Source organism: Quercus suber, unplaced genomic scaffold (assembly GCF_002906115.3).
Source record: "Quercus suber isolate HL8 unplaced genomic scaffold, Cork oak 2.0 scaffold_289, whole genome shotgun sequence".
Classification (NCBI taxonomy): domain Eukaryota; kingdom Viridiplantae; phylum Streptophyta; class Magnoliopsida; order Fagales; family Fagaceae; genus Quercus; species Quercus suber.
The window spans coordinates 609,134-625,598 of record NW_027069745.1 but is presented as its reverse complement, the minus strand read 5'-3'; the positions used below and the strand labels follow the sequence as shown (position 1 = coordinate 625,598).

Genomic DNA, 16,465 nt, shown 5'->3' with positions numbered 1-16,465 from the left:
TTCTGTCTCGATCTTTTTTCTTTTTTTTTTTTTTTTTTTTTTTTTTTTTTTTTTTTTTGCATCACCACTGATCTTCCGTAGAATGGTTATTTAGAACAGTCGCCTGTTGCGCCGGCCGGCGCGCTAATCCTCCCCACAGACGGCGCCAATTGTAGGGTCAATTTTTGTTGCCTAAGCCCAAAAGAGATGGGTTAAAGGCCCAACGAACCCAGAACAATGAATTTGTAGAGAGTGGGTTGAAGGTTTAGGCGCTGGCCGGGGTTTACGAAGCATGAACATCTTTCTCTTTTATTGAAAAAGTACTTAGAACAGTTTACAACTGGGGGATGCTTCTCGGCCCATGGCCGAGGAGACTTTTCTCCCGCTCTAGCGACCTAAAAAAGACCTCTCCCCCCCACTTTACATTTTGCTCACATTTCTTATATATGCCCATCTTCTTCCTCCTGTTGATCATCTATTGGCCTTCCTCCTGACGGCCTATCCCATCAAAGGTCATATCCGTGCTCAAGTGGTTCACCTTGATTGATGTCGCCCTGGCAAGGGGTTACATCCCCATTAATGCGGCCAGAGGGGTTAGGTGAACGTATTCAATGCCGAGGTGACGGTTCGCCCAAAGCTTGCCCTTCTCCGTACCAAGGTCTCGGACGACCGAGGATAGGGTCATCCTCGGACCCATCGTGCGTCCTCGGCGTGGGCCATCTGGGCCTGGGTTGGAGTGGGCCTTGGCAACTTGATTTTCTGGCCCCACAATACTCATGTTATGGTTCATTGTAATACAGGTTATTGTACTACACTCTTATATAATTAAGATGTTGTCCTTAAGGGTCCGTTGGTTGGAGGAGTGGAAAAGTGGGAGGATGAAAAATTGTGGGAGAATGGAAAAGTGGGAGGATAGAAAATATTTGGTTTTCCCTCTTGTGTGTTTTGTTGGAGGGTGGAAAAAATCTTTTGTTCAGTTGGAGAGAAAAATGGAATGATGGAAAATGTAATTAATATAAATTAACTATTATACCCTTGGTTACATAATATGTAAGAAATAGATTTATTTGTATTTATTAAATAATATAAAATTTACCCCGTCATACATATAAATTTATATTATTATTTTTATTATTATAATGTAAAAATTACAATAGTGTATATATAAATTTAATTGGGTAAAAGATTTTGTATCAACTTGATCAGGTCACGTTAAATAATAATAATAATAATAATAATAAAAGTAATTAAAAAAAAGAGAGAGAAGAGAACCTGGACGTTGGTGTGCTGTGAAGGTAAGGATGAGAAGAGGCAAAAAGTGATAAGGATGAGAAGAGAAAGTCATCAGGTCATTAATGAAGGGTAGGTGAGAGTATTTGTGTAAAAGTGCTTTCACAACACTTTTCTCTCCACATTTTCCTCCCAATTTGGGAGGATTAAAAAAGTGGGCCCAAGAGAGAAAATATTCTCCCTTGTTTTCTGTCTCTCCTATTTTTCTTCCCCAACCAAATAGTGGAAAACAACATTTTTCACCCTATTTTCCTTTTCCTATTTTCTATCTTCCCTGTTTTCACCCCAACTAAACACACCCCAAAGGATTCTTCCGTGGATGTAGGCCGACAAGGCTGAACCACATAACCCTCGTGTTCCTATTCTATGCTTCTCTTTCTGCATCTACTCTAGTATATACAACATGATATAACACATCGCGTAAATAATATTTGTTTAACATGGTATCAGAGCTAAACTTCGTTCTTGGCATCAAATAAACATCTCTAGCAAGCAAAGAAGATTCTCACGTGCACACCACCATCTGAAGTCACACATGCTTGTTTTCTGGATCTAGACTCCATGGCATCTTGCAGCCACTGTTTCTCAATGCTATGTCAAAATTCAACAACCAAGAAAACCGTGACTTACCTTCTCAGATCTGCGCACATCAAGCCTTCACTTAATGAAACTAACGCTGCAAACATACTCCATTGCATCCCGCGACCAAAACCCAGAAAAGTTGGTCACCATTAGAAGCTTCACGTGCCACCACGCTCCATAAAGAGATTCCAACACAATCGCATGCGCCACCAAAAGTTCCCGACTCCCAAATCAGACTTTGGCCACACGCGCCGCCATGACGACCTTGTAGCCCTCTGATATGTCAAACTGTGAAATCCGACCTTTATCTGATGAATGACATGCCGCCACGCGCACACTGTTAGATCCACGCGCTATCGAGGAATGCACGCGCTACAATGCTGTGAAAGACTTCTGCTGATGTTAGTCTGATGTCATTTGATGATGTCATCTAGCCACATCAGCGCCACACAAGCCCTAGCCATGTCAGCCCTAGTCCAAGTTAGCGACATGTCATCGGGATAATGTCACCATCTTTATAGCCCGATTTGTGATCCAACGCAGACCATGTAGCCATTGACTAACTGTTGACTTTCACCAAGATCCGTTTACTTTGTCTTTCGTTGACTTTGACTTTTGCGTTAACCTTTAACCAAAAGTTAAAATTTTCGAAAGTACCTATTTTGCTTAGTTTTTCGCGTAGATTTCGATTTTGGACTCTATTTCTTCATTTGAAACTCCAAAATTGGTCAATTGGCACATTATTCATTGTGGTCTCTTCGAAGGCATTCTTCAGGGTATCTCCAAGTGATCATCTCATACTTATCCAACCTCAAGCCTTCATTGAGATTTCGCCTTGAGTTTGAGGGAGGGGGTTAGAGATATATTAGACATATTAGCCCAATGTAATAGGCCTAAGCCCACTCCTACTTGTACTAGTAGTCTAGGGTTTAGTTGCCTATATATATATTCATGTTAGGGTTCATTATAACACATGTTATTATACTACACTTTTTTATAATAAAGATGTAGCCCTTATGAGATTCTTCCGTGGATGTAGGCCAACAAGGTTGAACCACGTAACCCTTGTGTTCTCGGTGTTCCTATTCTATATTTTGCCTTCTGCATCCACTCTAGCATATACAACATGGTATAACACATTTCGTTGCTAATATTAGTTTAACATCAATTATTAATTTTACAAGATCAAAACCTCACCAATCTAGATTCTAGCTTTTTGTTGTTAGTTTTAATAATTGCGATATTTTTTTCAATATTTTTTTTTATATTTTAATAAAAAATTTGAAAAAAAAATGGTTGACTTATTTTTTGGATGGGAGAGTTTATACATATATTACTCCATTTGTTTTGATAGAAACCATTTTTCACATCTTGCAATGTTTAGTAGTATCGTATAAAAATGGGTTAAAAGAAAACTATCTCTTAAGTTTTAACTTTCCTTATTTAAATTGACATGAAATAAAATTGTTTTATGCTAAAATTTTCTAGAAAACAATTGTCTATCTCATGCAAAGCTAAATAAGAAAAACACAAAACTAAATAAGAAAAGTTAAGAGATAATTTTTTAACTCTTTTTAAAATTGTAGTGTTCCACTTCCTTCACCCAACCTCAACGTCGACATCGAAATCCGTGATCAAGGCTAAACCTTATCTCTTCCTACTCTCTTGTTTTGTTTTATCATTTGCTTTTGTTTTTGTTTTTTATATTGTATTTTTGGGTGATAAAATCATAAAACGGCAGGCTGGAGGGCCACACCTTATCTTAAAAATAAAAAAAAAAAAAAACCAATAAATTTATCATTTGATACAAAATACATTTTTTCTTCAAAGATTTAGATTATGCGAAGGATAAAAAATATATTATTAGAATAAATAAATACTCTCCTAAAAAAAATTAAAATAAAAAAGTTAAAAACATCCGTTTAAAAGTTATTTTAAAAAAATTTTATGCATAAAAAAAATAAAAAAGTAAATAAATATTTTGATACTTTTTTTTTTGGGTAAAAATGAATTAAATCTTTCTTTAAATTGTTTATTAATAAATACTCTTAAGAGTACCCATTAACATTACCCAAAATTTTATAATAAAAAATGTTCAAGACTCTACTGTAAGTCAACAACACCCAGGATTAGAATTTGGAACTTGCAATTGAAGTTGAATTAGAACTCTGGGATAATCAATCTTAGAATTTATCTTCTCCAAAAAAAAAAAAAAAACCTTAGAATTTAGAACCTGCAATTAAAGTTTAATTAAAGTTGAATTAGAGCTCTGGGATAATCAACCTTAAAAATGGTCACTACAAAGTACAAACCATGTCCTAATGTTGCAGACAGCAAATGTTAATCATTGACCCATAGGATCCCCGCCGACTTGCACTAATTAAATGACTTTTTAATGACAGATTTCTGTTCTACTTATGTTTTTTGGTTGAATATTTCTGTTCTACGTAATGAAAGAGAAAAAGAAATTTAATTTGGCTTATGACTATAAAACAGTCCCTCACACAAAAACTCTAGTTATGTATGTACACCTTGCATATCTACCGACTGACATATGATCTTACACACTACCTGATACACACAAGTCGCAATTTTGGGTGCAATAACTTGTGTTTACTAGTCATTTCTTGAATGTTCGTTAGTCATTACTCATATTTTCTAAGAGATTGTATACTTTGTTTCTGGTGTATATTCCATCTCTGTCATAGCAAATGGATCCCACGGATATGTGAGACATAATTTTTTGTTTTCTTGAATGGTCTAGATCCTGTTATTGTATGTCAATGTCAACCTCAAATAGCTTGTCATGTTCAGCTTTGAGTCTAACATAGAAAGGTGCTACGCGAACATCCTAGAATCCTAACAGTAAGTCCTAGAATAGCTTGAGAGGAAAGGCGGGAGTGGGTTTGAGTTGAGTTTAGTTTAAGGGTCCATTTGATTTGGTGGATTTTAGAAGGATGGAAAAATGAGAAGAGAAAAATAGGAAGAATATAATTTTTGAAGATGTTTGGTTAAAGAGATGAAAGGAGGAAAAACTGGTAGAACTTGAGTCTACCAAAATGTTTTTTTATCCAATTTGGAAAGAAAATTAAAAAGAAAACATGAAATTATTTTTCCGTGCAAGTGAAAACCAAAATACCCATGTGAAAGGTACACGTGTGTTTGGTCGTTTTCTCTTTTTTTCTCATTTTCTTATTCTTTGGTTTTATCCTTATTTCTTCTTTAATTTGATTTTTGTCTTTTTCTAATACTTATCTGTTGGTTTTTTTTTTTTGTTCATCTGATTTACTTTTTTAATTTAATATGAGCATGATAATAAATTTATACAAATCACATTTTTTATCTTTCGATTTTTCTTCTCAATCAAATAATAAAAAGTTTTCCGTCCCTCTACTGTCCATCACTCAACTAAACACAAATAAAAAAAAATTAAAATATTTTCTATTCTTTTACTTTTTAACATTTTCTCCATTTTTTCCATTTTCTATGCTCTTGCTTTTCTATCTCTAACAGAAGGTATTTACATTTTTTTTTTTTTAATGAATAACAAAAGGTATTTACAATACTTGGGGGACACAATAGTAACATTTATAGGGAGTTTTTTTTTTAATTAAAAGAATTACAATACTAAAATGAAAGTGACAGTTAAAATAAGAAAGTTTATAGGATTAAGAAGTAAGAATGTTAAATAAAGAATAACTAGATACGACAGCACAATGAAATTAGATAGATTTGTTGAGATCTTACCTAATGAATTGTTTACATTTCGGTGTATTTTTTACCAAACATTAGAATCCGTCTGATTTGTTTTTTTAAACAATACAAGTCCTGCTCATTTCCAATGAGACTATGAGACGACATCACATGACATGACAGGGAGCTTGGCAACATCAATAGGGTAAAAGAAACCGATTCAAGGAACGAATTCCCCCACACAAAAAGACAAGTAAAAAAACGACACATGCAATGGGTTCTTTAATATACATGATTTTGAAAACTACACCGGTAAATAAATAAATAAATTTAAAGTTTTGATTTCAGTTTTTATGATCGAGGTTTAAATTTTTACAATTTTTATCAGAAAAAACTAGGGTTTGGTTTCAATTTAATAGGCCTGTCCAATCAAGTTTTTAAAATCATGCCTATAATCTTCTAAAATACCCTTTTGCTTAAGTGTTTCTCTATTTTTAAGTTCATTCCTCCCAAATACTTATTTTATTTTATTTTATTTTTTTGTGTTTAGGTAATTGAAATAAAGAAAAGTTAAGATTATGTTTGGTAGAAATTTTTGTTTTCTATTTTTAAAAACTTGTTTTTGGGAATATAAAGAAAAAATAATTTTATTGTATTTTTGAAATCAAAAACATATTTGGCCAGTTGAAATTAAAAAAAAAAATACTAAAATATGTTGTTATTAGGATTTGAAATATAATGCTATTTCATTAAATGAGACAAATTCATTAAATCAAATGCTTGTTTTCTTTGACTTTTGAAAAATAGAAACCAAAAATAGCATTTTGTATATTTTCAGTTTCCTTTACAAATTAAGTTTTAAGAACAGTTTTTGTTTTCTGTCTATTTTGAGTTGTCAAACAAGTTTTTTTAGTTTCAAAAATAGAAAATTATTTTTGAAAACAGAAAATAAAGAGAAAAAACAGTTATTAAACATTCTTAATTTTTTGAAAAGTGAGAAAAATAATATAAATAAATAAATAATATTTTAATAAAATAGAGTATAGGATAGAGAATTACATTAAGGTATTTTGAAAAGTGGTTAGCTAATTTTTTTTAAAATAGATTTTTTTTTTTTTTTTTTACTTGTGTGGAAGGGCATTAATTGTTTTTCCTTACTATTTACTTGCTCATTCAACATTCACATTAATTATTTTTCTTTATTTTTCTCTTTAGGTGCTCTTTTATTTGAAAATGCATTAACAGTTTTTCCTTAAATGGAAGCTCATTCACATTAATTATCATTTCTTTTTCCATCTTTATATACCTTTTATTTGGTAGGGCATTGGTAGTTTATCTTTCTTTCTTTTTTTTCTTTTTTTGAATAAAAAAATGGGGTCTTTAATGTGAACTCATCAACAATGAATAATACCACGTGTATCATCGGGGCTTTGATGAGATCACTCGCTCAGCAAGTAAAGCAATATGAGGACTCTTACACAGTTTATCCATATTTATTAGAAGCTCATTCAATATTCACATTAATTATCTTTATGTGTCAAAATTTTCTTAAAATGGATTGTTAACCATTACCTTAAGGGTACTCGTTGGCATCACCTAAAATTTTAATACCACTTAGAGCATTTATTAATAGAAAATTTTAGAAAAGTTTTAATACCACTTTCATGAAAAATATAAAAAAATTGTGAAAATATCAATTATTTTTTTCTTTTCTCATAAAAAGTTTCTAAAAATAATTGCTAAACTAGTGTTCTTAGGGCATTTGTTAATTTTTCCCATTTTAAAAAAATAGAGCATAGTAACTCGTAAGGAGGAAAAAAGGAAAAATAATTTTTGTTTTGAGAATAAGGAAAAAAAAAATATTGTGAATGTTGAATAAACAAGTAAATAGTAAAGAAAAATAATTAAGAATCATGTTAATAGATGCCCTTAAGGCAATTGTTAATAAACTATAATAGGTAATTTTTGAAACCATTTTCATAGCATAGAAAATATAAAAAGTTGTCAACAATATGTATTGTTTTATCATTCTCCAAATAAAATATTTCTAAAAATAACAGCTAAACCAAATAATTAATGCCAAGAGCATTGGTTAAAATTTCCCAATAATTAATGCCCTTCCACAATAATTTCCAAATAATAAGGCAAGAGGAAAAAAAGAAAATTAATTAATGTGAATGCAAAATGAGAAGTAAATAGTAAGGAAAAAAAATTAATGCCCTCCCACAATAATTTTCATGTCTTATGTGGCACAGTGGCAGCATTCATATGAACAGATTTCAATAGAAGTACAAAACTTCGGTTTTGATACATGGTAAGAAGCATAGATAACATTCAAATCCTCCTCTCCTAGATATTGAATTATTCATATAAAAGAAAATCGAATTATTTATAAGAGAGTGAAATGGATGTCCCAAAGGTATTAGTTTTTAGAAACTATTTTAAGAAGCATTTTATGGGAAAAGAATAAAAACAATTAATTTTTTGAAATTTTTTTATATTTTTCATAAAAGTGATATCAAAACTTTCCTAAAATAGTTTATTAATAATTATCCTAAGTGCATCCGTTAACAGGACCCTTTATAAAAATGGTCATGCTAACGGGTGCTTTTAAGACAGTAGTTAACAATCAATTTTAAGAAAGTTTTAACACTACCTTTATGAGAAATGGAAAAACCTTACTTTCTTTTTCTTTTTTTATAAAATTTTCCTTTAAATGGATTATTAACCATTACTCTAAGAGTATCTATTAGCATTTTCCTTATAAAAAAAACAAAAGTATAGATAAGTTGCTAGTATAATCTCAATATTTACCACAATCATCTGATGTAGTAAATTAATTGTAATTACACTTTTACATGAATCCATCACATTTTTTTGGGCCACTATCAGTTTGCCAAAAGTTTGTGGTACTAGTTTTTTAGGATAAAATTTACTGTAAAACAGGTTTCTCTCCAATAAATAAGGATAGTTGAGGAGAAACAACAATATTATAAAGAAATGGAAGAAACAGAGTATAGAGGTCACGTTGTGGTGCTCCCATATCCAAGCCAGGGTCACATTAACCCTCTCCTCCAATTTGCAAAACGTTTAGCCTCAAAAGGGGTCAAGGCCACGATAGCTACAACTCGTTATACTCTCAAGTCCATTTGGACTGCAAACGTTGGTGTTGAGCCCATCTCCGATGGGTTTGATGAGAGTGGCTTTGCACAAGCAAAAAACGTGGACTTGTTCCTGAAGTCATTCAAGGCCAATGGCTCAAGAACTCTATCTGAACTCATCCAAAAGTTTCAAGACTCTGGTTCTCCCGTGAGTTGTGTTGTGTATGATTCATTTTTCCCATGGGCTCTTGATGTTGCTAAGCAACATGGCATTTATGGAGCACCGTTCTTTACCAATTCAGCCACTGTATCCCACATATTCTGTCTCATACACCATGGCAAACTTTCGTTGCCATTGAAGCTTGAAACTACACCACTAATCATTCCTGGCCTACCTCCATTGAACTTCCCTGACCTACCAAGTTTTCTGAAGTTGCCAGAAAGTTATCCAGCATACTTGGCAATGAAATTAAGTCAGTTTTCCAACTTGGACATGGCTGATTGGATATTTAGTAACACTTTCGAAGAATTAGAGGCCGAGGTATGTGACCAACATCACCATTATCAATTATCATGTTAACTTATAGATTTTTTACCATCAATTCAATGTAGTCATTCTTCTCACTAGCATAGAAGCAGCATGAAAGAATAGAATTTTACAGTATATACTTCTTTTTTTATTTGTACACAAGTTTTTTTGTTTTCTTAGAAACCATCACACACAAGAAAAACAAAAAGGGGTTCTAACAAGTTAATATTGGATATTGTCTTATTTAATATATATTTTATAATATTATTGGTATTAGGTAAATATTTACCTACCCAAAAAAAATTGTGTACCATAAAATGACCCTTTCTTTTTCTTATTATACGCTTACTGAAACAAAAATATGTCGTGTTTTATGTTTAAGTAGGAAGCGAGAAGCATATCAAAGCTCTGGCCAGCAAAGTTGATCGGACCAATGGTCCCAGCGGCTTACTTAGATGGTCGGATTGAAGATGACAAAGGATATGGAGCAAGTCTATGGGAGCCTCTTAGTGATGATTGCATCAAATGGCTAGAAACAAAGCCACCTAAGTCAGTAGTGTATGTCTCTTTTGGAAGCATGGTCTCCTTGACATTAGAAGAAATGGAAGAAATTGCATATGGCTTGAAGGAGTGTGGCTTGCATTTCCTGTGGGTTGTAAAAGAATCTGAGCAAGATAAATTGCCTGATGGGTTTGTGGACTCAACAAAAGAAAAGGGTTTGATTGTGACATGGTGTAACCAACTAGAAATGCTGGAAAACCAAGCCATTGGTTGCTTTGTAACACACTGTGGGTGGAACTCAACACTAGAAGGGTTGAGCCTTGGGGTACCTATGGTGGGAGTGCCAAAGTGGGCTGACCAATTGACAGATGCAAAGTTTGTGGAGGAGATTTGGGGTGTGGGGCTAAGAGCCAAGGAGGATGATAAGGGAGTTGTGAGAAAAGAAGAACTTGTAATGTGTTTGAAGGAAGTGATGGAAGGAGAGAGGAGCCAGCAGATTAAGAAGAATGCTAGTAAATGGAGGGAGTTGGCTAAGAAAGCAGTCAGTGAAGGAGGGAGCTCTGACAAGAATATCAATGAATTTGTTCAGCATTTGGTACAAAAGGATAGGCAATGAACTTTTCTAATAGTTACCATTTGGTGTAGTTTAGATTGACCTTCCTAGCAATTATGCTATTGTGTTTTATTGTTAGTAAGTAAGGAGAATCTATTTCATGCATTCGATAGATGTATCGTCCCTCGCAATATGAGAATCTAATATAATTATAAGATTCACATGCTATGAAAAAACTAATATAAACGTCAAATGCATAAAATAAATTATTAGTGTTTGTGTGTGAATGGTCATGTGAATTTGTTTTAGGTCAATGTGTGACTTGTTTTCCCTGTCCTGTCATTGTTTTGTTAGATTCGTTTCATTGGAATGAATTTAAATGGGAATTCTTTCATATAGTCCCTGTTTTAGCTAATGAAGAATTACCAATGATATTCTTTTTTCCCCGTACATGCTTTAATATTTTCATTTTTGCATAAAAGGTTTTCTTTTCTTTTTCTGAAAGCATATCCAGCCCAGATGTTAATTTAGTTCCCTGGATCAGCTATCATTAATGATCACTCAAAGAAAGTCACTTAAAAAGTCATTTGAAACAATAATAAACCATAGTCAAATTTTCCGGAAGTTAGGGACTGGCGGACAGCTATTGAGACTATAAGTGTAGAACGTGATACACAATTACAAGGGGCGGCAACCTCTCTCTTTCCAAAAGTTATCAATCAGCAACAATAAAGGGATATAAGTTTACATTCAGAACTTAGAAAGTGTGTGGATGAGTTTATTTTACCAACATGTTTAATTTAAAAGATTAGCTGTTTGAATGTACAGTCGTTTTTTTTTTTTTTTTTTAACCGTCATATTTTTCTTATTGATGTATTAACATTCTCACCTGAATATGACCAAATCATCTCACCCAATTTTTTCTCATATTTTCATCAATAATGGTAACCCATAACTTTAAGGTGTTTTACTCATTTTGAGTTCTATATTTTCATGCATTTCCATTTATTTATCTTAACATTCTCATTTCAACTGTACTTATTTTATTAATATGTTACTTCTTAACAATCTAACAAACCATAGAGCATAGTTGGTCTTATAGCAATTTTATAAAATTTTACATTTTACTTAATAGGTATTCTATGATTACACAATACTCTTGATACGATCGATTCTCTACTTCATTCACCTTACTTTTATTCTATGATTCACATTCTCTTTGATCTCTCCATCTTTATGAAATATTAATCTAGGATATCGAAAGCTGTCATTGCTATGTATCTCTTGATTATTCAGTCTCATGGCCTTTTCATCTTTGTTTTGACATTTACCAAACTTTCATTTCATGTACTTTGTTCTAGTCCTACATAGTAAAAAAGCCTTTAGATTCTAGAGTATCTCTCCAAATTTCTAACTTAGCAGTAACTCTACTTTCAAATTCATCTACTAAAACTATATTATCTGTAAAAAGTATACGTCAAGGCATAGTTGTTAGTATCGTACGATACGTATTGTATTATGTGTAAAAAAAAAACCATATCGTATCAGCGTATTATAAGTTCTCATGAATCGTATGATACAGTGTGTGTATCGTATAAATCGTATCGTATTGTAAAATCGTACATATCATATGATACATAAACAAATACTTTAAAATGATATTTTTTTTGTTAAAATTTGTACTTTTATTTGAATCTTACAAGTTGTTAGAATTGTTCTGAACACAAAATTATTAGGTTACTTAATTTAACCTAATAAAATAACATATTCATAAGTTTTTTTTCTCCTCTCTTTCTTCTACAAAATTTGGACTACACAATACACACTTATTCTTCACTTTAATATTTACAAATTTATTTTCTATATTATGAATAAGATATTAATTGAAAATATAATTATTTTTTGTTTTTGTCAATATTGTTATAAGTCAAAGAAAACAGAATGCCAAGAAGAAATTTTTTAAAATTATTAAAATAAAAATAATAAGAAGAGATAGTAAATGTTAATGACAATTGTAGGGACTCAATTTGGATTGACCCTGAGTGATGGGTTTTCAGCCCAATAAACCCAAACAATAAATTTATAGAGAGTGGGCTGAGAGGTTTAGGTGCTGGCCGTCGATCACCATGCATGAACTTTTTCTATAAAAAATAAAAATGCTAAGGGTTTCTTTACAAATGGGGGAATGCTTTTCGGCCTGTGGCCGAGGAGGCCTAATTGTTCTCTCACTTTTTCTTTTTTCTTCCCCCCCTCTCCTTACTTTACTAGCTTTTCTTTTATAGTTTTCATCTTCCTATCTCCTCCTTCCATCTGTTGATCACCTATTGGCCTTTTTTCTGGTCGTCCGTCCCATCAGAGGCCTTATCGGTACTCAAGTGGTTCACTCTGATCAACGTTATCCTGCTAAGGGGTTACCTCCCCATTAATGCGGTCAGGGGGGTTAGTTGAGTGCATTAAATGTGAGAGCGATAGCTTATTTTGGGGTTTTTCTTTCCCCAAAATCACCTTTGTCAGGCCGAGAATAAGGTTGTCCTCAGCGTGGATTGGGAAAAGAGACTTTCCCCTACCCTAACAACAAATAGCCTATGCTCCTCGGCCTAGGCCTTGGGCCTGTTTCATGATGGGCCGAGGCTATCAAGCCCATAGGCCCCACAATAGCCCCTCAAAACCCTGCTGCACGTTCCCTCGGATGGGGAGGAGGGTTTTGATACTTGCGGGTCCATGGACGAATTGCCCCACTTCGGTTTGTACTGATGCTGGCGGCTTTCTGACTGCCCGATGCGCGTTTTTAGCGTTTCAAGACTTAATGGGCGCCCACATTAAATTTTGGCGGCACCACGTTTCCCACTTTCAACGGCATGATCTTTTGCTTTTATGAGCAAGCGGTTACATTTGGGGAACCTAAGGGGAGTATAAATACCTGTTTGAACCTAAGGGTTTCATCATTTTCGCGCTTACAATTATTGATGCGTATAATTTGAATCTGGCTCAACTTGCACACTATCTGAAGAGTACCGTCATATTTCTGTAAGTCTTCTTTTTCTAGTGATCCAAATTTCCTTGATTTCACTCTTCTTTTTCTCTTTTAGAACTTTTAGTTGTCTTTAGGGAATGGGTAAGTTTAAGAAGTTGGTCGAGTCCGATGAGATGATGAACAAATTCATGGTTGACTATGGAATACCCAATAATGTGAATTTGAAGTACTGTGAAGAGGGAGAGTGGCACCTTAGGAGGAGGGAGGGTGAAGTTGTGATCCCGATAGTTGCTTTCGTAGAAGGAGGGGTGAGAATCCCTATGAGGTCGGTGACCCTTAATTACCTTAGGCATTTTCGCCTGGCTCCTGAGGGTGGATCCTCATTACCATTGGTTGAAGGTTAAGATATGTCCGCCGAGGAGACGCCGTTAACTGATCAACCATCCGAGGAAGTTGAGCCCCAGATAGCGTTGGGGACGTTGTAACCGAGGGTCACGAAGTGCCACAAGACGTGGCAAGTCCTCCGACGGACCTTCCGAGATCTGGCCCTTAAGCTTTGGCCCAAGCTTTTGATTTACTTACTGACTTGATTTGCCTACTGAGTTGAGGAGACTAGTATGCGGCATAGGATAGCTTTGTTTATTTTCTCTTTGATATTATTTTGTTTCTTACCTCAGCGGCATTGTAAGGGAATTGTATACTTTCCGTTTGAACTGAATATATAATACTTTGCTTCCATCTGATGATATTTTCTGTTGTTTGCTTTACTATTGTATTCTGCTCAACATTCGTACTCTATTCCGGAGTTGGCCTCATGAAACCGTCTGTTACCCTTCGAATATAAATCTAAAGATCGGGTATAGCTTGATTCTAAATAACGCTTTGGTTTTTCTCTAGATAGTTATTTTCTCTACGGGTTTGGGTCCGAGGACCATGCAAGACCTTGGCTCTATTTACCACTTCGATTTTTCCTGTAAGTATCTAGTTTCCCCACAGGTTTGGGTCCAAGGACCATGCAATACCTTGGTTCTGTCTAGTACCCAGGTATAATGGGGTGTGTAGTTTTACCATAGGTTTGGGTCCGAGGACCATGCAATACCTTGGCTCTGTCTACCACTTCAATTTTTCCTGTAAGTATCTAGTTTCCCCATAGGTTTGGGTCCGAGGACCATGCAATACCTTGGTTCTGTCTAGTACCCAGGTATAATGGGGTGTGTAATTTTACCATAGGTTTGGGTCCGAGAACCATGCAATACCTTGGCTCTGTCTACCACTTCAATTTTTCTGTAAGTACGAGATATAATGGTGTGTGTAGTTTTACCATAGGTTTGGGTCCAAGGACCATGCAATACCTTGGCTCTGTCTACCACTTCAATTTTTGTAAGTATGAGATATAATGGTGTGTGTAGTTTTACCATATGTTTGGGTCCGAGGACCATGCAATACCTTGGTTCTGTCTACCACTTCAATTTTTTGTAAGTATGAGATATAATGGTGTGTGTAGTTTTACCATAGGTTTGGGTCCGAGGACCATGCAATACCTTGGTTCTGTCTACCACTTCAATTTTTTGTAAGTATGAGATATAATGGTGTGTGTAGTTTTACCATATGTTTGGGTCCGAGGACCATGCAATACCTTGGCTCTGTCTACCATTTCAATTTTTTGTAAGTATGAGATATAATGGTGTGTGTAGTTTTACCATAGGTTTGGGTCCGAGGACCATACAATACCTTGGCTCTGTCTACCACTTCAATTTTTGTAAGTATGAGATATAATGGTGTGTGTAGTTTTACCATAGGTTTGGGTCCGAGGACCATGCAATACCTTGGCTCTGTCTACCACTTCAATTTTTTGTAAGTATAAGATATAATGGTGTGTGTAGTTTTACCATAGGTTTGGGTCCGAGGACCATACAATACATTGGCTCTGTCTACCACTTCAATTTTTGTAAGTATGAGATATAATGGTGTGTGTAGTTTTACCATAGGTTTGGGTCCGAGGACCATACAATACCTTGGCTCTGTCTACCATTTCAATTTTTGTAAGTATGAGATATAATGGTGTGTGTAGTTTTACTATAGGTTTGGGTCCGAGGACCATACAATACCTTGGCTCTGTCTACCACTTCAATTTTTGTAAGTATGAGATATAATGGTGTGTGTAGTTTTACCATAGGTTTGGGTCCGAGGACCATACAATACCTTGGCTCTGTCTACCACTTCAATTTTGTAAGAATGAGATATAATGGTGTATGTAGTTTTACCATAAGTTTGGGTCCGAGGACCATACAATACCTTGGCTCTGTCTACCACTTCAATTTTTGTAAGTATGAGATATAATGGTGTGTGTAGTTTTACCATAAGTTTGGGTCTGAGGACCATACAATACCTTGGCTCTGTCTACCACTTCAATTTTTGTAAGTATGAGATATAATGGTGTGTGTAGTTTTACCATAGGTTTGGGTCTGAGGACCATACAAAACCTTGGCTCTGTCTACCACTTTAATTTTTTGTAAGTATGAGATATAATGGTGTGTGTAGTTTTACCATAGGTTTGGGTCCGAGGACCATACAATACCTTGGCTCTGTCTACCACTTCAATTTTTGTAAGTATGAGATATAATGGTGTGTGTAGTTTTACCATAGGTTTGGGTCCGAGGACCATACAATACCTTGGCTCTGTCTACCACTTCAATTTTTTGTAAGTATGAGATATAATTGTGTGTGTAGTTTTACCATAGGTTTGGGTCCGAGGACCATACAATACCTTGGCTCTGTCTACCACTTCAATTTTTGTAAGTATGAGATATAATGGTGTGTGTAGTTTTACCATAGGTTTGGGTCCGAGGACCATACAATACCTTGGCTCTGTCTACTACTTCAATTTTTTGTAAGTAGAGGTTTGTCCTCAGATTGCTTTATTGGAGATGATTCTCTTTGCGTCAGATTATGATCTTTACACGTGGCATTGATCTTGCCTCCAACTCGAGGCCCCATCTTTTCATTTATGAAACGCCCTCTGTCTGTTCGTGTTCCGTGCTTGACGCTCCGGTGCGCGAAACGCGCCTTCATTAATGTCCTCTTAAATTGACACAGGTCCAACCGTCCGTGGCCTCCTTGGAAATTGGCGACTTCATTACTAACCCTGCTGATAATACTCTTTTCGAACTCTGCATGAATTAATTCTCACCAACCCTCACCCCCTATATAAATTGAGGAGATGGTTTCTTCACAAACCATGGGACACAAACAAATCTCTCCTT

General features: G+C 34.7%; 1 protein-coding gene across 1 annotated transcript; it reads left to right on the top strand.

Annotated features, from left to right (window-relative positions):
* The first annotated feature begins 8,544 nt into the window (after positions 1-8,544).
* Positions 8,545-10,676, top strand: LOC112003654 (UDP-glycosyltransferase 74B1). Its single transcript, XM_024035859.2, has 2 exons — positions 8,545-9,186; positions 9,560-10,676. The coding sequence occupies exons 1-2, from the start codon at positions 8,545-8,547 to the stop codon at positions 10,289-10,291; spliced, it is 1,374 nt and encodes a 457-aa protein (XP_023891627.1). The 3' UTR covers positions 10,292-10,676.
* Positions 10,677-16,465: the final 5,789 nt, after the last annotated feature.

Excerpts from the sequence above, each read along its gene's own strand:
- LOC112003654 (XM_024035859.2), top strand. The coding sequence starts at position 8,545 with ATGGAAGAAACAGAGTATAGAGGTCACGTTGTGGTGCTCCCATATCCA. Across the intron at positions 9,187-9,559 it reads TCGAAGAATTAGAGGCCGAG|GAAGCGAGAAGCATATCAAA; the intron begins GTATGTGACCAA and ends ATGTTTAAGTAG.